Source organism: Lonchura striata, chromosome 1A (genome assembly GCF_050655825.1).
Source record: "Lonchura striata isolate lonStrDom1 chromosome 1A, ASM5065582v1, whole genome shotgun sequence".
NCBI classification, from domain to species: domain Eukaryota; kingdom Metazoa; phylum Chordata; class Aves; order Passeriformes; family Estrildidae; genus Lonchura; species Lonchura striata.
The window spans coordinates 26414688-26435908 of record NC_140741.1 but is presented as its reverse complement, the minus strand read 5'-3'; the positions used below and the strand labels follow the sequence as shown (position 1 = coordinate 26435908).

Below are 21221 nucleotides of genomic sequence, written 5' to 3'. Positions count from 1 at the left end.
CTACACTGAGCCTCGGGGAACACTGCTGGTGGCTGAATGCCAGCTGGATTTAATTCCCATTGCCACAATGCTTTGGGCTTGGCCATCCAGACAGCATTTTACCCAGCAAAGAGTACACACATCCACGCCATGGCCTGCCAGTTTCTCCAGGACAATGCTGTGGTATATAGTATAAAAGGTTTTACTAAAGATTAGGTAACATCCACAGCCTTTCCCTCTTCCACTAAGTGAAGTTCACCCTGTCGTAGAAGATCAGGCTGGTCAAGCAGGATAAGCCTTTCCTAAATCCTTGCTGGCTGGGCTTGATCCCTTTGTTGTGCTGCACCTGCCACATGATGGCACTCAAAGTGACCTGTGCCATGATCTTTCGTGGCACCAAGGTCAGGTTGATGGGCCTGTAGTTCCCCTGTAGTTCCTCAGATCCTCTTTCCAGTACTTTCTGTAGATGGGTGTCACACTGGCTAACCTCCAGTCCCAGGTGACTGGAGGTTAGGCAGTGTGACACCCATCTGGGACCTCTCTGGCTAGCCAGGACTGCTGATAAATGGTGGAAGGTGGCTTGGTGAGCTCTTCTGCTAGTTTTCTCAGTGCCCTTGTATGGATCCCATCCAGCCCAAAAAATTTGGGAGTGTCTAAGTGGCACAGCTGGTCACTAACTACTTCCTCCTGGACTATAGGGGGCTTGTTCTTGTCCCTGTCTTTGTCTTCTAGCTCAGGGCGGTGGGTACCCTGGGGATATCTCGTCTTGCTGTTAGAGACTGAGGCAAAGAAGGCATTAAGTAGCTCAGCCTCATCCTTGATGACAATATTCCCCTGCCAAGTCAAATAGAGGATGACGATTCTCCTTGACCCTTTTTTTTTGTTATTAATGTATTTGTTATTTTTGACGACAGTAGCTAGATTGAGTTCTAGCTGGACTTTCTCCATTCTAATTTTCTCTCTGCATGACCAAACTATATATCTGTACTCTTACTGAGTATATCTTGCTGCTGAGTACAAAAAACCACGTTTGCTTCTTTGTAAATAAACAAAACATTAAGTAATCTACAGTGTTTTTCTGTCCTTCGGGTGAGGGAAAATGATTAACAACTTTTCTAATAGGGAACTAGGTGAAGTTTTGTTAGGACTAATATACCTTTAGCTCTCCTTCCTACTCCATACCCCAAGGAACTCAGACACTTAACAAGAAAGCAGAGGTGATCCTGTAGCAAGCTCCTGAGGATTGTCCTGCTGGCTCGGTATTTTTTCACACCCCCCAGCCCCCCAGCCTTGCTTTTTGTGAAAATGTCAGCTCTGGAGCTGGCAAGCTGCTTGCGGAGCTTTCGCAGCCATGCTGGGTGTGAACGTGTGACACACTGCGGCAGGAAGTGCTCGGCGTCAGATCTGGCGATAACCGGACCTTTCTTCCAGGAAGATGAGATCATGTGGTGATATGTGAGTAACGCGGGTTGTGAATGCCACTCGCAGTCATCTGGGGACCTTTTGCTGCTGGGTTCCCAACAGCCCTTTGGAAATGTCACACGGGGAGCAGTCAGTCCCTTCTCGAGCCCGTGAGAACACGGTGCGTGGTTCTCAAACCCACAGAAACACGCTACGGCCGTGTCCATCAGTACCAGAGGCAAACCAAAGCTCAACAACAGCGCTGTGTGGAAAATACTGATGTGGAAAATATCAAGCTAACAGCCACAGGCACGAGTCCTCTCTTTATCTTAAGCCTAGAGACAGCAAAGATAGCAGTCACATTTCTCATCTCCTTTCCAAGATACCTTGTTCATAAATAGATACCACTCAGCCTCCTCCCACATCTCTTCCTTTTTTTTTTTTTTTTTTTTTTTTTCTGCCGTGGAGAAACAGAAAGCAAGGGGTACTTGCAGTAAAAAAATTCCTCTGAAGTAAGATCTGATCAAGGGTTTGGGTCCTTGGTTGATTCAAAAGCCTGTGGTGATAGATGTGGTATGCTTGCTTAGATAGATCAGATTGAGATTCTACATTTTTTGTTCTGCTGAAAACACCAGAGATTGAAGATTTTTCTTTCCAGGAAAATTTAATTCAAAAAAAAGTAAGGTTTTTGGCATTGAGAAATACTCTCAGATGGGTTCTGACCCACTGTGGCAAGCCCCTCATAACATAAAGTTAGAAAAGCTATATATTAATACGTACATGCCTAAAGATGCTGCTTGTCCCTCATTATCTGTGGAAATTCTGGTTCAAAGTAACTTTTAAAAGTGAAATTAGGTCTCAAATCTCTTGAGTAGTTCTGAAAGCATTCCCAGTCAAACACTGCAGCTTTCTACCTACATTTAATGTTTATCTACTAGAATCTACCATGAGGCAACTATAGCAATGGCTTTTGGTCTTCATGAAGTCCCAGACTAAACCTGGTCCATTGACAGAGCTGAAAAATATCCCTGCACAGCTGCCAAAATGAGCCCAAGTGAGCCTTGGCCCAGATAAACTCAATCCCGGGTCGATGTCACTGGCTAGAGCTCAGCCCTGAGTCAGGAGTCACCCATTTATTGACAGAATAATTCTGTTTACTCTGCTCTAGCTGCAGTGTCTCTGCTTTCTGTGAAAAACAAAGGGGCACATACAGACCTGCAGGACTGTAAGCAGAAGGTTGTGTAGGAAAAGTAGCTGAGGAGGACCTGGGGCTGGAAGAAAAGCAAATGCTGCAGGCAGGTGTGACTGGTGGTGCAGCTGAGTTTGGGGAGCCCAGTGTCGGAAGACTGGGCAGCGAGAAGTGCAAGAAGACAAGAGGGAGTCTCTGAAGCTGGCACTGAGAGGCACTGTGCTTTGCTTTCATCTGATGACCACTGTGGTGACCAGACCTGCTCTGTACTGCCGTCTTCCCTCCTTCCAGCCATCTACCCCTGCCAGGCAGCATCTGCTCCATCCCTGCGCTGGGGAGCATGCACCCATGGGACCTAAGAGGGTGGCTAAGAAACACAGCAGTTGCTCAGCAACTCCCCGTCCCCCAAGGAGGACAATGTAAGTGATCTGCACCAGTCTCCTGGATTGTTCTTCTCTGCACGGCTAGAGGTGCTCCTACCTTGACTTTTTCTGGATTTCCCCTGCTCAGCCTGCAGATCTTCTCCTGCTGTAAGCCTCCAAATCCTCCATTTCAGAAAAGAAAACAGTCATTGTGCAGGGTGTGCTGACCCACTGCAGCAGGATGGTGCGGGACAAAGGCCGAGCTGAAGGGACATGGCACCAGGTTATTGATCACTGAGGAGACCTTGAGCTGGGTAAATAGATGTCCTGCTTCCTCCCCCACTCCCTGCAGGTGTGAGTTGGGGTGTGGGCCAGGTCTCACAGGCAGCAGCAAGCTTTAGAGGTAGGTCTGCAGCTCTGGGGGAAACCCCAGTGCCTGCCATCAAATCTACTAACAAAGAGGCTCTTCTGCTGCTTCCTGCCCTCCCTCCCCTGCCCCTCCATCTATGGTTGTGTGCTTATGCCTGCTGTTTCTGAAGGGATGCTGTGGTAGTGGAGAAGTGCTCTTGCTCTCCTTGACTGCCCAGTTTGGTTCCTTGGGAAGGAGACCCTTCCCAGGGGTTGCACAGAAAGGTGCCCCACAAAGAGCAAGGGAGGGCAATCTGTGCTGGGCCTGTTTGTACAGCCTGCCCCTCTGGAAGGGTGTGTTAGAGCAAGTGGATGTGTGACTGCTTGTCAGAGTGTGGATGTTCACCAGGCTGGGTTTAATGTTCTGGTGTGAGTTACCTGGTGCTTACATTCTGCAAATGTGTCTCCATGTTGCGAGGCAGCCTGGAGGGCTTGGGGCTCTGTAACTGGGGGAGGAGGCTGAAAAGCCCATTCATCCTTATCAAGTGATGCTCAGTGGCACCCACATGGGCTAAAACTTGCATGAGGCCAGCCACCTCTTCCTTCGGCTGTAGCAAGTCCCTCCCATGCATTCCTCTCCCCATGTCCACATGCAGCACTGGGAACAAAGACAACTTACACACAGACAGGATACAAGCATTCCACAAGACCTCTGCGTTCTTCCACGCAAATGCATCCACATCCCTTTCCTCTCCAACCACAGAAACACAGAAAACCTTTGAGGGCAGGCATGTCATGTGTGATGGCAGAGGAAAGGAGGAGGAAAGTGGGTAACAAAACCAGTAATAATGTGGCTCTCTTGGGCAATGGTATTTCTCACCCTCAGAGTGTGGGGCTGAGAGGAGAGAAGCAGTCAGGAAGAAGCAAAAGAAGCAGCGTGGGGGAGATGAGGGGCAGAGGAAGATAGGTGTCCTCTGGCACAAGCAGGTGGTGGTGAAGGGCTGATTATTCAGGTGCTTTCTTCTCATTAGCTCAGCTAATGAGCCAGTTCCAGCACTGGCTTTGCCTGGGAACACACGGCCTGGTGGGAATGGCAACATTTGCTTACTTTTAGGGATCAAAGTAAAAATGGCACAGCAGGCAAAGTGTAACTTCAGGTTCCCAGGCAGTGGCTGCTTTGTGCAGCTTTTGCTCACATTTCAGGTCACAGATTTTCTTCTGCATTGATTTCTAGAACAAAAAAAATACCAGTTTTAAAACAACTCCCAGCCTGGGAAGACAACATTTTTGTATTCAGAAAAATTCATTATTGTACTAATTTTCAATTTTGACAGAAGCAAAACACAGGGAATGCCTTTGAATACCAATGGATTACCAGGAGATGTAGACAAGACAGTGTCCTGGAAGCCTGTCTCCCACTGATTTAGCAGTTTTACTCACATTTGCTCTGAGCAAAGTCTTTGATGATTTGCACAGTGTTCTCTTGGGGCCATAGATCTGGGGAGAAGAGGACAGATTTGGCATAATACCTTCAGAGAAGCTATAAAGGGAAACAGAAAAACCAGCCTGACCCTGGCATGCTGTGTCACCAGACGCACCTGATGGAGGCCGAGGAACAGGAGGAAGACTCCAGCTCCCTCTCAAATGACAAATCAGAAACTAACTCACATCGCTGCCTCCGCTATGTGCTGCTTGGGATAGCCTTTCTTGTGCTGGCTGGAGCTGCTGCAGCAACCTGGTATTTCCTAGGTAAAAATTCACATGTTTTTCCCCCCCAGCAGGAGGTGGAGGAGGGGTAGTTAAAGCAATGCCCAGCCCAGAGCACATTAGTGACTCTGAGTGGCCTTTACACAGTCATACACAGGGGCAACCTCCTCTTTCCTACGTATCACTCAGGTAACCCAGTAGTGTCTTCTCTTGGCAGACTACAGACCATGGCATCTGGAGCCATCCATCCTGCAGTTTTACTGTGGCAGCCTCCAGGTCCTCAACCGCCAGTACTCCCCGGACCTCGGGCAGGTGGAGTCCAGAGCCTTCTGGGAGGAGTCAGCTAAGCTCCAGAACATGGTGAGGGCTTTTCATGAGCACAGCCAACCCTGAGGCTGCTCAGTGAGTAGAAGGACTCAGGCATTCCCATTCAAGGACAGGCTTGGTGGGATGAAAGATGGGATCAGCCACTGTAACATTGCCCTATAGTAATCAGACAATGTTCTCATTGCAGCTGAAGGAAGTGATTCGTGCCACAGAGCTGGGTCGGTACTACAACTCAAGCACAGTGTATGCCTTTGGGTGAGTAGCACCCACAGCATATATGCTTGTTCCTGTGTGAAAGCTTCCAGTAAACTGTACTCTGGTTTCACTGAAATCTGCCCATGACAAACTTCTGCAGTCCCTGCCATGACCTCCAAGCTAGGCTAGACAGTCCAGATTCAAAATGGTTCCAGTATAATAGAGATGGAGATATTTTGATGTTCCTCTTCATCCCAGCTCATGATGAAAAGCCAAAACTGAGAAATTTTTCAGAGAGGCAAAAGTTCAAGAGAGTAAAAAAAATCATTGGGAAGAGATTAAAAAAAAAATGTCTTGGCATTAGAAACCAAGCAGCTGGGAATTAATTTTTCTAATTCAAGAAAGCTGTTTTATGTCTGACTCTACGCACCAGAAGGGAGAGGCCAGAATGCAGCATGGAAAAATTATTCCTGCAAAGAAGCCTGGACCACCTGGGAACGGGATAACAGTGGAATGGGACAGATGTGGGACTACAGCTTTGCAGGTCATAACAGTAGAACAGGATAGCAGAAATTATTTCCAGACTGATGGTCATTTTCTTCTGATTTTTTCCCTATGAAAAGCCAACCCCTAAATTTGTCCTTTACCTAAGGAACATTCCAACTTTGATGTAATTCCATTTTCAACTGGGGAAAGAAAAGTTTAACTTGCACATCCTGCTCTAGCCTTTTACTGAACAAAGATGTGTTTCAAAATCTTCTTGCCCTCCTCCAGCCAATTTTCTCTGCCAGCTGGTTGAACAGAACTTTACCAGGCACAGTCTCCTGCAGCTTTAGCATGGCCAGCATTAAGGGGTTGTGATAAAGTACCTAGTTATAAATCATCCACTTGTCACCACTGGGAGATGAGACAGTGAAGTCCTGAGTTTCTCTTTTCAACCCATGGTCAGTAGTACCCAAAAGCCATTTCTACCTGAAATGAGACTACTCATTAGACTAGTCTTGATTAATTATCATAATAATTTGAGCGCATATGGTCATCACTAAAGCCAGATGGCATGGAGAGGCTTCTTCCCTCAAAGCACTGACTCACACCATGGATATTGCAGCTCTCCTGCCCCACTCAGAGACGTTCCTCTGGGTTACAGCAGCAGAGTTGGAAAATCTACACTGATATGTCTGATTTATGGAAAAATAGTGGGGAGAGTAATTCTCCAGGGTTTGTCTCTCCAGTAATTCTGGAGACGAAGAGAAAAAATATTTTACATGCTATTTCTCTGTTAGGGAGGGAGCTCTGACCTTCTTCTTCTGGTTCACCCTCCAAATCCCTGAGAGTCAGCAGAAGGAGGCAACTGCTGAGAGGGTAAACACAGTGCTCCACCAAGAGCTCTCCACCAGCTTCAACAGCTCAGGCAGCCTGTCCTACCAGAAGGAGTACAGAGTCAACCCAGACTCTCTGGTTCTCCTGGGTAAGTACCAGCTGCTCAGCTGTGGCCTGAGCAGTCAGAAATGCTCCATGATGTAGAAGGTTAGGAGAAAAGGCCAGGAGTCTATTGAAGGAGACAGAGGAAACCTGAAGAGGATGAGAGAAATAGTAAGGATCAGGAGATAAAATTTTACACATTTTTTTCCTAATAGAGAATAACTGAGCTTTGATTAAAAAAAAAATCCTTCCTTTGAAGGATTAAAAATATTGGAGATACACCTGACCATGATCAGATAGGTGATTCTTTTTTTCACCCATCAGCTTTGTGTTTTGTAGAGCAAGGTCTTAGGTCATGACTTTGATCAGCTCAACTTGAAAATACCAAGCACTTAGGTTTGCTACTTTCCTTTGGGAGATTATTCCAAACTGTTTGATAGAATAAAAGCAACATATCTGAGTCACCACTAAGTCTTCCTCTGAGACAAAGCATCATTGTCACTTCAGTTCCTGACATACGATTTTAAGGATTATTTATTGTTGCTCACAGTGAAGGTCGCAGCCTGTTTTAAAAGCCACCCATGCAAAACTGCTCCAGAGTAGGTGTTAGGTAAGGGACTAGGGATGTATATGTAGTCAATGCATACAAATCCAATGGAATTTATATCTGATTATTGTAATGAGGCTTAATTTGTGAGCCTAGTCTGTTCCCTCTTACAGAGTACCAAATCTCATAGGTTTTACAATACACTGTGTTTCTTCTCCTCCTCTTAGGGCTCCTATTTCCAAGTTTCTTCTTCAAATGAGATGTTGAATCTCCAAGTTGTTTGGGTTTTTTTGTTTCTTTTTTTTTTTCCCAGGCATGCAAACTTGCATTATTCTAAGATGAAGCTTCTTTTATTATATCCTACCCATACTCTCTAACTTTTACCCCCACATACCAATTGTTTTGTGGGTCATTTCTGGGTGCCTGTAAAGAAAATTCAATTTCCTCTAAATTATTTTCACTCCCTCATCCAGACCATCATTTTAAGGTCTTAGTCAGAAGCTGCATTAGCATCTTATCAAGACATCTCCTCCCACGGTTACCATTAGTTCCTTACTTCTACTTAGGATTTGTTTTCCAGCATACCAGATCCTATGCTCAGCCAATTTAAATGAACTTCCTTTACAAAGATATCACAAAGAAATATGCTAAATCCTTCCAAGTCAGCCCATCTAGCATTTTCCTCTTATTAGTTCACTTCATAATGCAACTTATAAACAAATAAAAATGATGGTGCCATAATTTTAGCTGTTCCCAGTTCCCTCTTATTTGCTTTGCATCTCTTTCACTGTTTGATTCATTTCAGCAGACCACACTTCTTTCTATTTTGGACTTAACGCACCAGTTGTAGTTTATCCAGTTCCTTCTGCTTCTGACTACCAGTCAGAAGTACACCCTGATAAGTGAGACAAAAGCCAGAAATTTCTTATACTGTTGAGCAAGGGTGACCTCCAGCCAGTGCCTTCACCTCTGGTTCCATTTGCCCTGTACAGTTAGAGTGAAGAAGCAGCCAGCTAATAGCAGGTCATTAGCACTTCACTGCTTTCTGGCAGACTCCTGCCAGCCTGCTCAACTCTAAACTCTGCCTTGAGACTCAGAGCTGCAAACCATTGACTGCTACAGGAACCTCTCCAACATCACCAGTGCTTTATTGTTACTAATAGCCACACTCACCCCGGTACGCTAGCTTCCCCTTCCCCAAAAATCATTCAGGACTTGCTGTTCTCTACAGGAATTCGGTTTTATTACCTCCAGATAAAGGAGTACTTACTACCAGCTCTGCACAGGCAATTCCCTACAGCACATGAGCTTGCCTAGGAGCAGGCCTTATGCCTGCAGGATCCTATTTTCCACAACAACTGGTTTTGCTATGACAAAACCACTCATCTCTCCCCACAGATTTGCTTGGAAGCTACCAAAGCCCTGACCTAGGCAAGCCCCCAGCAACAATCCTCACACCCAGCTGACCTCACAGTGCATTTTATTTTGGCAATTATTCCCAGAAGCACCTGATCTCTGGCTGATTCCAGTCCAGCTGGGAGGCTGGAGAAAAGCCCAGTTCTCTTGAGTGTTATCCAGCCCGTGACTGTTTTGCAGAGATTTGTAGTTCCCTGATGGTCACTTTCTCTTCAACTCCCTTCTCCAAATGTGGGCTCTGCAAGGATGTTGAGTTGCTCATTGCACAGTGGTCATCAAAAGAGAGCTCCTCCATCCACAGTGACTCCCATATTTTTGACTGGGCATCCTTTAAAGTGGGACAGCAGATGGTGAAGGCTCTGGGAAGTGGGGCTGTACCCTGTGATGTGGCTGGCAGAGGAGGGGAGTGACTGCCCAGCCCTCCTGGGAAGGGGAAGAGGTCCTTGAACAGCATACCAAAACTGGCAAGGAAAAAGGCAGAGAAGTCCCTGGTGGGCTGGAAACGAGAATTAGGGCTGTTGGATTTGAGTCAGGGGTAGAAAAATTTCCCAGAGAGATGGGCTGGGGAAGGCATGACTGAACAGGTCCCGGAGAACAGAGAGGTACCTGGACCGTAACCCCATGCTGAAGGTCTGAGTGAGGTAGTTACATAAGGAAGGAAGGGTGTCCTCACCTATCATGCTAGGTGATCAGATTATCTTTTTTTTTTATCCAGTTTATGTTTTTGTTTATTTTCCTTTATATACTTTCTTTCTAACAGAATCCAGTGTGAAAGACATAGTAGTGCTGCAATCCACTCTGGGTAGGCTACCTTTTCCTTTCCTTTTGAGTTCATGACTTTATGGGAGGGATTTTCACAGGGGACAAAAAGCTTTTTGGCCTCCTGGAGTTGTAAATCCTGGGAAGGGGAGATAGGAGCAAGGGAGTACCAGTGCTGCTGCTTGGCCAGTTACAAACTACATGACTGATATGTACTGGATGGCTCTGGGCAGAAATGCCAGCTGCCAGGGGCAATGCAGCCATCTCAGACTTGTCCTGGTCCTAATGAGAGCTGTGAAATAGCTGGGTATACTGGTGCCACAGTGCTGATTGCAAGCCCCATGCAATGCTGCTGACTGGAGTGGGGGTTTCCTGCATGGCTCTGTACTGGATGTGCCTCATTTAGGAGTCTGTTGTCTTTGCAATGTTTGAGGATGCTTTTAGTAATTTCAGGCAGTGTTGTAAGTTCTCTGTCTGGCAGCTTGCATTATATATGCTATTAGAAGCTCACCTTTAAGCTGATACTTACTCAAAAATCCTGGTCTTCTGAAAGCTGGAATTCAGATGAGGGAGATAAAAAGCTAGGAAGAATATGGGGCTGAGAGGAAAAAGAGGTGAAAAAGTAAATAAATCCAGTAAAAGATAACTGTGCTGTGCTGATATTTAAAGCCTGAGGTAGTATCAGGTTAACCAAGGAAGAGGGGACAGTTCTTAGAGAAACTGGGGCAATGGTACAGAAGGATCAGTGCCACCACAATGTACGTAAAAGTAAACCGAGATCATTGGGATGAGTCAGCCTTACCCTAAAAAACGGCTTACACCGTGACAAGTGACAATCCCATATCTTAATATCTCTTACAACCACGTCTATTTCAGGTTGCTACAGGTACAGCTATGTCCAGGAGGATGATGTCCTAAGGCTGGAGGGCCCTGACTATCTGGCCTCCAGTTGTCTTTGGCACCTCCATGGCCTCAAGGGCTACATGATCAAGCTACGCCTGGAGTGGACTCTGCCTGACTGCAGGGACCGCCTGGCAATGTACGACGCAGCTGGGCCCCTGGAGAAACACCTCATCACCTCGTAGGTAGCTCCTGAGCAGGGAGAACACGGTGGGAAGACAGGCAGGATGGCACCACACACCACAGAAGGGGAAGGTGTCAGACGACATCAGAGGAGGTTGTCCTGGATGTACAGCCTGCCTGTTGCTGAGCAGCTGAAGTCACTGATGTGGGATATGTCTCACAGCACCATGCTGCAGGAGCTGTCGCTGTTGGCTCTTTGTTTGCCTTACAACCTCTATGTGTGGATTACACAGATATCCATTGCCTCTCTTGCTCATTCTTCTCTTTCATTTGTTTATTGCTTACTTCACTCTCCTCCTTTTATCTCTTTCCCCTGAGGATCTATGGCTGCAGCCGGCAGGAGCCCATCATTGAAGTCCTTTCATCTGGCCCTGTCATGTCCATTGTGTGGAAGAAAGCCATGTACAGCTACTATGATCCCTTCATCCTCTCAGCACAGGTGGTGCCCCTCGAAGGTGAGGAAGGCTGGAGGAGAGTGGTTGTAGTTACAGGGAGAAGATTGATTTTTCTCCAGCAGTATCACAGCTCCTGGATGTCCTATATCCTGTTAGTGGCAGAATTCATTCTGGATTGCAGGGATAGTCAGTAAAAGGCAGGTTGCATGGCCTCCCCAGGCTGAGGCTGAGCTGACAGAGAGCAGGGCTTTGAATGTCTGTATTTACAGCTTGTGAAGTGAATATAACTCTGCGGGAGAGCCTGGAGCTGCAGGGGAAGATCGGCACCCCACACTACCCCAGCTACTACTCGCCCAACACGCAATGCACCTGGCACATGACGGTAAGAGCCAGCTCCCACAAGAGCATCCACCCTGTCCCCAAAACCTGGGCTGCACTCTGCACATTGTGGGGGTACAGCCTGGGCTCTCAGAGCATCATGAGAAGCAAGAAGAGGGTGACAGCCTGCCCAGCCTCCACATAAGGTGTGTTTCTGAAGGGGAAGAAGTCTAATATTGCATACCAGCACAGAAATGCCGTAGCTGAGGAGGAATCTGAAATCTGATCTCCAGACAAGTTCTTCAAAACAGAATCAGATTGATAGGAATTTATAAGAATTGCCAGGCTCTGACACCAGCAACAGAGCCACCCTGGGCTGTGGCATGGCTCCACTTTAGAGGATGCTTTTTTTCTGACCTGCAGTGTGGTCAGACACATCTGGCCTTCACCTTTGCTCTGCTCGTTTCTGACTTATGGAGTGTGCTGTAACACTCCTGGGAGCCATCTACCCTCTGCTCTGCACTCCCTTGTCTGCAGGTCCCATCCCTTGACTATGGGGTCACCCTCTGGTTCGACGCCTACGCACTCAGCAGACAGAAGCATGACCTGCCCTGTACCCAAGGCCAGTGGATCATTCAGAACAGAAGGTGTGTGGTGGGGTCCTGGTTTCTGTCTCTCACTTCCCACCTGGGATAAAACAGGGATTAAACCTCTGCAGGTTCCCTGCTCACTTCAGCCGCCATATGTGAGGAAGAAGAGCCATACACTGAGCTCTTCAGTGGCCACTCTTTGTACTGGTGCCTCTGGCTTTTGTGCTCATCTTGTTCACTTTCTCCCCAGTGAAAACATTTCTCAAAGATTTGCTTCAAGCTACCAACCTGCTTTCTCTGTCTTGCTGTTTGCATCAGGCTTCTTAGTTTTCTCCTGTGTGTGTAACCTTGGTGTCCTCCCACGCCTCCTTGTGTTTGCAAATCTGCCTGTCACCACCTCTGCAATATTATCTGTGTTGCGATTGCCTTGCAGCCACCTCCGTACAGATTTTCCCCTTAGCTCCAAATCCTTATCCATATCCTCCTGCTTTGACTGCAGCCATTTCCCCTGCAGGACTTCCCACAAACAGCATCTGTACATAGCTGGGGCTACTGCTCACCACTGCCCAGGTGTAAAGGATGGAGATCTGTTGTGTTCCCATCTCCGCAAAGCAGGCTCTGAGATAGATGGACCTATAGCTTTTGGTTTTCCTCCCAGTTATTGCAAAATTGCCTGTTTCCCTCCAAAACCTCCACCGACCTACCTCATTAGTGCCTTCTCCATGGTTCCTGTAACTTGTCTTCCTAGGAAAGATCCGATCCAGAATTTATGTTAACCTGGCTTAGGATTTCCATTTTTTCTCTCCCTGCCTTCCTCTCTTAAACTGCCAGCACCACAGTTTCTACAACAAGGCTTCTTAGGGAAGATGACAAAGGAGAATCTTCTTACACCGTAAGAACTGAACTGCTTTGCATGGCCTGATCTCAGTGCTTGCCAGAAAGCAGGAAATGTCCAAAGATGGGGTCCCTCTGGACTCTTATCTCACGCATACTGAAGGCTTTTTGTGTTCCTGGTTTGCCTGCAGTACCCAGTCTGTGTGACCCCCTTCCCACCCCAGCCCCACCCAGCCCCCTTGCCCTGCTTTGTCTCCTGCCTCCCTGCCCAGCCCACCTCGCCTGTATTTGCCCCTCAGGTTGTGTGGCCTGCGGACCCTGCAAGCCTACGCTGAGAGGATCCCAGTCACATCTTCTGCTGACATCACCATCACCTTCACCTCGCAGATCTCCTTAACCGGCCCTGGCCTACAGGCAGCTTACAGCCTGTACAAGCAATCTGACCGTAAGCTTGGGTTCCTCCCTGCTCCCTTGTGGGGGGACCAGCAGCCCCTCTGCACTTGGCTCCTGCTGGGAGAAACACAAGGCACAGCCTGGGAACCCTAGGTGCCATCCACCCTTCAGGAAGATGCTCATAAATCAGTGGTATACCAGTGATGCCCCCAAAAGAAGAAGCAATTATGTGCAAAGCTGTTTCTGCCCATGTGGCCCTGCCTCTTTTGGGCAGAGCATCTATGCAACAAAACCCAAGGTAACAAAATTGACTAAAATCTTACCCTCATGTCAACATCACAGACGGGCCTTGGGAATTCAATGAGAAAGCACCTCTGCTTGAAGCAACATTTGTTTTGATTACAAGCTCTCTTAGAGAGAGCTGTTTCCTGCACACCTTGGAATCCGTGCAAACAAGAAATAAATAAAACCACACACAAATACACACATATGCAAATTCCACCCACAGTCTGTCTTTCTAAGGTTTCACCATCTCCCTTCTAAAGGGTGCCAGTAATGTGCACCAGTTCCTGAATATGTACACCTGTCAACGTGTCTAACAACAGCCCCTTCAAGGTCCCACGTAAGTTTTGATAACAACACCAAAGAGCCTGTTTCAGCTTTCCCGTGGCATTCAGGAGATATGAAAAAGCAGTGATCCTGACATATGGCGTGCCAGAGAGGTGGTTGTCCTGCATATTACCCATTGGTACCACGCAAAACAGTGAAAACCCTCTTTCCCCTGGTGCATATCCTGGCTCCATATGTCCCTGTTAAGAGCAGATGACATGGCAGATTTTGGGGAGTGAAGTACACTGCAGCAGTACTTGCGTGGTCAGGAGGCTGTGCAGTTCCACCATCTCAAGCCATGGTGCTCTGCTGCCAAGAGGTTTCCAGTCACTGGGGAGTAATTACTCTCTTTTGGTTTCACAGCCTGTCCTGGGGAGTTTCTGTGTTTGGTGAATGGTTTGTGTGTCCCAGCCTGTGACGGGATCAAAGATTGCCCCAATGGGCTGGATGAGAGAAACTGTGGTGAGTGATTTCTTCTCCCCACTGGTCCCTGGTCTCAGCAAGACGCAGCCCCTTGCTCCTCCAGAGGCAGGGAGAGATGGGGAGGATTTGGGTGACCAAGACACAGCCTTGTACCTCAACTTCAGGAACTTAAACCTCCATGCCCTTAGAAGTCTCATCCCACTGCTGTATGGCTTTAGCCTGCTCTGGAAAGCTTCTGGCTTCTCTCACAGTACAGCTTTCCCGGGAGAGTCTGCTAGTAGCAAGAGCACCAAGAGTTCCAGGCAGCCTGAAAGAAGCCCCCTGCCCAAGCTGTCCCCCACCTTGTTCTGATTTCCTCCCACCCAGGGTCTACAACAGCCTCAGCCCTGGCCTACAGCCCCCTCTGCTGTCACACCCCTCAGCATCCCCCTCCCTGCTCTCACTTCCCCAAGCCCACCTGCTTCCCTTCTCTCTCCTCTTTTCCCCCCAGGCCATTTGTGACACTTCATCTGTACAGATCCTCACTCATGTATTTTGCCCCAGTATGGGAGCATCGAAGTCCTTGATCAGCCTCAATAGGTTCTTCATGCTAAAAGCATTTAGTGCTGATTCAGGCTGTACTCTGCAGCATCTCAGAACTCCTGCAGAGCCCCATTCTCATAGGAACAGCAATTCACGCTTAAACACGACACCTAAATCATTATTTCTCTCACCTCTGGTGTGATGGGGGCTCATCATATTGCTGCCACCACTAACTTTTCATTAGTTGTTTCCTACAGATGTTTTTTTTCACAGATAAAGAGCCCTGAACCACTGGAGAGAGTGGCCAGTTTTGAAAGATTCAGAGGAAGGTGTAGGAAAAGTCTAAAGTCAAAGGAAGAGAAATCTTTCTAAGGAAGCTTTAATTCAGTGCTAGAAATGTGAGAGCTCACATAAGATTGCTGAAGCTGCATTTTATATTGTCTGCAGTGTTGCTGACAATGTGCTCTGTCCCATCATCCAGCTGTCTGACATCAGGGTCTGCATGCTTCCCTCCTGTAGACATGGATACATTTGCATCCTTCTGAATATCTAATCTGTTCTTGAATCCCAGTATCTCCTTGGCCCCAGGGATATCATGTCATTCAGTTTCACAGGTTGGCACAGACCAAGACTGACAGAAACTCCCACAGTTTCTCAGTGTTTTTCCAACATTACTTTATATTTGAAAAAGAAAATAGAAACATTATTATTTCCTCCCTTTCTTATACTCTTGCCACTAGCGCATCTCTGATTATTCACTCTATATTGGTATGGGAAAATCCCTGTCTTTAAAATATAAGTTCAAGTTGCCTGAGACCTTCATGTGCCTTTAGTCATCTAGAAGTTTCATGTTATTAATGAAATAATTATAGTTATTGCAGTAAGAAAATGGTACACACAAACAGAACAAGTTCCTGCTATGGAAATCTGAGAAGATAAGTCAACTCTAAGTGGGCAGGCAGCTTAGATGAATCTCCATCCTCCAGTGTCCATCAGAACTCATGGACACTGTAGAATCCTTTGTTGTTCAGGACTCAGCTGCAAGGGGAGGTGCTGGTGTGTATGAAACAGTACCCATGAGCTGGGGCTGACAGCAAGGCAGGAGGAACAGTGCCCTCACCAGACAGGACACAGTCCTACAAAACTCTAACAAGGCAAGCAGACCAGGACTGGTGGTGGTAACTGAAGAGTCCATGGACCTCAAGACAAGTACATAGTGCTGAGGTGGGTCTGAAGCCAAGACAAGAAAAGTTAAGTCAGCAACAGCAAAGTGTAAGACAGGGTGCACGCATACAATGCAGATCAGGCAAAAGCTACACAGCTGCACTATACCAGAGCTGGTCTTAAGCACATCTTATGAGGTGGGGGAAGAGGCTGTAGAGACTGCAGGGCTTATGACCCTGACCTCACACCTTGTCTTTGCCTGATCCCATGTGCTTCCCTCCTGTGCAGTGTGCCCTGCAAAGTTCCAGTGCCGTGAGGACAGCACTTGCATTGAGTTCAGCAGGGTCTGCAATCAGCAGCTGGACTGTGTCAATGGGAGTGATGAGGAGCACTGCAGTGGAGGTAGGGAGGGGACAGTGCTGGGATGACAAATGCCCAAACCTGTGTTTGAACCAAGGCTGTCTGTAGAGTACTTCCCACATGTGACATAAGGGCACCATCTGGGAGTTAGCTCGCCCAGCCTCCTCACAATGTTTGTGAGCTGTTTGTTCAGGAAATTCCCTGTCATCATTTAAGGAGTTCCCCCAAGCTCTCTGCTGCCCTTTCTCCTCATTTAAAGGACTTAAGGCTGCATCTACAACCAGCTTCCCTCTCTCAGTCTTGGCTTCCCTTCCTTTTTTCAGGGGTCCCCTGTGGTCCTTTCACCTACCGCTGTGAAGACGGGACCTGTGTGAAGAAACCCAACCCCCTGTGTGACACCACTGCAGACTGCAAGGACCTGTCTGATGAGAATCACTGTGGTGAGGAAATGATCAGCCACATGTCAGCCAGGCAGGTTCAGGATGACATGTAGCTGCAAGTTGCCCCATTTTCTCCCACCACCCAGATGAAGCACCCACACCCCCTTGTTCCACCACCTTCTCCCCACCTCAGTCCCACAGTACCAGTGCCCCTGCTCCACCCTGCAGTGGCAGGGACAGCAGCAACGAGCCAACTCTGTGCTGATTATGAGCAAGCTCTTGCTCTTCGGACAGCTGCTCCCTGCCTCCTTCAGGCAGAGGCATCAGATCAGACAGACATGTCTCACAGGCCAGGTTAAAACCACAGGCTGCCTGTTTGACCACTGTGTTGACTTATATGCCATTGTACGAGGCTCCAACCAGGAAAATCACTCATGTCTGCATGGCCACTGGTAGTGAGAGAGTTAATGTTTTGATTTCCCTACTTGTTTTTTTTTCTGGAGCCTCAGTAGGCAGTGAAGGGGAATGACCAGGAGAGTCTTCTGACAGCACAGCCAGCATGCTGCCCCAAAGGCATCCCCAGGTTGCAGCTGGATTTGGGGAATGCTGGAAGGGAGTGCTCACTAGACCTGTCCTGGGCAGTACATAAAGTATGTGCTGGCTGTGTAAAACAAGCAATTAGAGGTCAAACTCTTTAGTCACATAAGTAGGAAAGGAAGGGCGGGCATAGTATATCATGTTCCCTTCCTTCCCTGAAGTACCTGTTGTGTGTCCTCCTCAGACTGTGGGATGCAAGCCCCTCTCAGCAGGATTGTGGGTGGTATGAATTCTGTGGAAGGGGAATGGCCATGGCAGGCCAGCCTGCAAGTTCGGGGCCGCCACATTTGTGGGGGAACACTCATTGCTGACCGCTGGGTGGTTTCAGCTGCACACTGCTTCCAGGATGAGAGGTAAATGGAGAGGGGAGGTGCTGGATGGAAAGATTTGCATTGCTTTCCATGTCATGCATGATGGGAGGCTCTTCTGACTGATGAAACTGTCACGGGGCAGCTGCACCCCTCCTCTGGCACTTCAGCCATGCTTCTCCATGGCTTGGAACTGAAGAAAGGGGTATGGATATATGCAGTATTATCTGGTGGTGTGTGCAGGGGAAAAGGGGCAATGCTGGAATTTGCAGAGCAGCTTTGAGGGGACAATGATAGTGGAAGATGCTGCACACCTCTACCTTTGTTTTGGCTCTGTGTTGTCCCCACACTGTCACAGCTGTGGAGATGTCAGCATGTGCTAGGATGGGGACAGCATTACCTGCAAAGTGTGCCCTTTGTGTCCCAAGCTCCTCTGCTGCATTCTACAGGCTGGCCTCCCCCTCCATCTGGACCGTTTACTTGGGTAAATACTTGCAAAATGCCACTGGCCATACAGAGGTGTCCTTCAAGGTTATCCATCTCTTTCTCCACCCTTATTACGAGGAGGACAGCCACGATTATGATGTGGCCTTGCTCCAGCTGGATCATCCTGTGATCATCTCACCCTTAATCCAGCCCATCTGCTTGCCTCCTCCTTCTCACATCTTTGAGCCTGGCCTTCTTTGCTGGATCACTGGCTGGGGAGCCCTCAAGGAAGGTGGTAGGTTCAAGGTCTGTTGGTGGCCTACTGCAGCAGGGCTGAGGCAGAAACATAGGTTCAGATGTGTCATAGGTAGAACAGGCTTCTGCTCATCCCAAAACATTGTGCCTCCTTCACTCCTTCTGATTTTGGTAATAGGTTGGCCAAAGTTATCTGTTGAGTGCCCTGAAACCTCATGTGGAGAGGCAGGCATGGCAGTCTGGTAATCTGTATGGGGACAGCATGTGTTTCTTCATCCAAAGACTAGAACAGCCCTTCAGGTCAGCTTAGTGCCTTCACCCTCTTACAGACTTGCTCCAGCTGCTTCCTGACTGGAAACACTCAGGAGACTATACAGAACTGGACACTCCTGGTTTGTACTCTTAGACAGAAGAGCTTAACATCCATTTCAGTGAGCAACAAACCCAAGATTCTGGTAACCCAGATGTTTCCCCAAAGCAGAATACTCCTTATCCCAAAAACTGAAGTGCTCCCAACATATCCCTGTAGGGAAAGGAATGAAGGGGAATGTCATGCCTTCCATGCAGAAAAAGTGCTCCGCTGAAAGTCAGAGACTGTGATGGCAGTGGAGAGCAGAACAGAAATTCCAGTGGCAGGTTTTGGCATGCAGTGAGGTAGGCATGGGCTAGGGGAAGTTCCACCATAGCTCACCTGTGCTAATTTAGGTGCTCTACTTTTCAGGGCATATCAGCAATGTTCTGCAGAAGGTGGACGTGCAGCTCATCCAGCAGAACATCTGCAGCGAGGCTTATCACTACATGATTACTCCCAGGATGCTGTGTGCTGGGTACTACCAGGGCAAGAAGGATGCCTGCCAGGTGACAGAGGAGTTGTGGGATCAGGGTTGACTACCAGAGGTGGGATATGTTCCACATCAAATGCAATCCACAGCCTGAATTGAGGGAGAAAAGACCATATAAGGTCACTTTCCCAACACTTGCTCTGATCTAAGCAGCCAACAACAGCTCTCATGACCACTTCTTCCTTGCCTTAGACAGGATCCAAATACAGTCAAATTACCCTTTTCTCATTTCAGACTATTCTCCACTCTACCTCCCACTTTCAAGTCAGGTGATTACATCAGTCTCTTACACCCTCAGCCTCTTTAGCACCTGTCATACACAGTAACCTGTGTATTCCTTCATTACTATTAATCTCAAGGAATTCCTCTCTGACATCCCTCATGGAAGACAATTAAATTCCAACAATCATCCTTGCCTGCCACATATTTGGAAATGCCATATGGGTCAGGAGGAATCAGTAGCACAATCAGCTTTTTGGGACCTGGCTGAGGGGGAGGAACTTGCCCGATGAAGGTATAACTGAGTCAGATGTTTGCACTGGAGACTGTTTTTGACATCTGCCTAAGGTACAAGGAATGTTGCAAATGTCCCAGGCATGAGCTGAGGGGATACAGGGATCTGTATACAGAGGGGCTCAAAGACAGTGTAATCAGACAGCAGCAGAAGCTAGTGGATCACCACCACTTCATATTACTTTTCTTTTTTCTAGGGTGATTCTGGAGGTCCACTGGCCTGCAAAGAACCCAGTGGCAGATGGTTTCTGGCTGGTTTGGTCAGCTGGGGAATGGGATGTGCACGTGCAAATCACTATGGAGTATACACCAGGATCACACAAGTGCTGGGCTGGATGAACCAAACCATGAGCTGAAAAAAGTGCATCTCTGTCTTCTCCCGATCACACCTACACACTCACATGGCACTCATTCCTGATCTTGCTCACTTGACTCCCAAAGAGTGTGGGGTGTTGTCAGACCCAGGATGCTCTTCTGAACTGGGCAAAAAAAGGCTGCTGCAAGGATTGCAGAGAAAAGCAACACTTCCCCATTAGTGCTTCCCAGGGAGCACCCCAAAGGGTTTTTAAGCCATCCATACAAAAGCGGAGAGAACAGAGGCAGGTGGGGGAGCTGGGGGAGCAATGACATGACACACAGCAATAGACCCAAGCTGATGGTGTATGAGAAGAGGAATAAGGGGAGTTGAACTTTCCATGAACCATGTGATTCAGCCACAGTCTTATGCTGGAACATTTGCTGGAAGAAAATGTGACTGATGTAGTTAGAGATTCCAGTAACTGTGAAATCAATCTGCCTCCCTCTTCCTTCCTGCTGCTTATCCTTCATCCCCCTTCCCCTCCCATCACTCCTCCTCTTCCATCTCCCTAATTGCTTCTTTTCTTAGCTGGCGTGTGCTGTTCAGTGTGCTGTTCAGCTCAGCCAGCCAACTCTTCACGTCTCACTGACTCCCAGGCATGAGCCCAGCATCGCACCCCCAAGCACGTGTCCTGCCTCCCTGCTGGAGCAGCACCCTGCCTCCACTGCTGCACTTCCCCCAGTAAAAATGCTGGAGCAGGCTCCCATCCCCTTCCCTCAGCCCTTCTAAATACCTTTAACATCAGGGCATCTCAACCTTTTCCATCTCCTATCTCAGGTATTGCAGGAGATGAAGGAGAAGGCCTCAGGGCTCAGGGCTTAAACTGCAACTGCTGCAGGTTTGGTTTTTTTAACTAAAGATATATGTGCGTGTATGTGTTTGTGTGTACATAATTAGCCACTCTGGAATTATAAATAAAATTAATTTGAGAATTTTTTTGGCTCCAGTTTGCCTCACTCTGCTAAAAATTATCTTGAGGTTTATATGTTTTTGATCAAAGTCCAGTCCTGGCACTGGCAACTGGCAAAAGTTTCCACACTCCTTCCCACCCCCCCACATCAGATGTCCCTGGGACCAATAAGTTCACTAGACAGGTGGTCCTCACTTACTGTTATGATTTAGGGCTGCAGATACCAATAAGCAAACCTGCTCTGGAGCCCAGCTGCCTGCACTTAGGATGCAGCAGCACAGACACAGTG

At 47.8% G+C, this 21221-nt stretch overlaps 1 protein-coding gene across 6 annotated transcripts; it reads left to right on the top strand.

The window, feature by feature from the left end:
- Positions 1-475: 475 nt before the first annotated feature.
- Positions 476-20954, top strand: TMPRSS6 (transmembrane serine protease 6). 6 transcript variants are annotated; one of them, XM_021554082.4, is made up of 18 exons: positions 476-2988; positions 4872-5028; positions 5204-5346; positions 5501-5568; positions 6792-6976; positions 9654-9695; positions 10529-10733; positions 11054-11190; positions 11400-11512; positions 11986-12095; positions 13172-13317; positions 14238-14336; positions 16272-16385; positions 16667-16783; positions 17505-17673; positions 18078-18349; positions 19031-19167; positions 19862-20954. In XM_021554082.4, the coding sequence occupies exons 2-18, from the start codon at positions 4881-4883 to the stop codon at positions 20018-20020; spliced, it is 2364 nt and encodes a 787-aa protein (XP_021409757.2). In that variant the 5' UTR covers positions 476-2988; positions 4872-4880; the 3' UTR covers positions 20021-20954. The 6 variants fall into 6 exon arrangements, with proteins under 6 accessions (XP_021409757.2, XP_021409760.2, XP_085425324.1 ...); XM_021554085.3 differs by having other exon boundaries at positions 476-3334; XM_085569198.1 differs by having other exon boundaries at positions 476-4105.
- Positions 20955-21221: the final 267 nt, after the last annotated feature.

Coding starts and splice junctions, on each gene's coding strand:
- TMPRSS6 (XM_085569198.1), top strand. CDS start 4,010: ATGCATCCACATCCCTTTCCTCTCCAACCACAGAAACACAGAAAACCT. Junction 11,191..11,399: donor ACAGGTGGTGCCCCTCGAAG/GTGAGGAAGGCT, acceptor CTGTATTTACAG/CTTGTGAAGTGAATATAACT. Junction 12,096..13,171: donor TGGATCATTCAGAACAGAAG/GTGTGTGGTGGG, acceptor TTTGCCCCTCAG/GTTGTGTGGCCTGCGGACCC.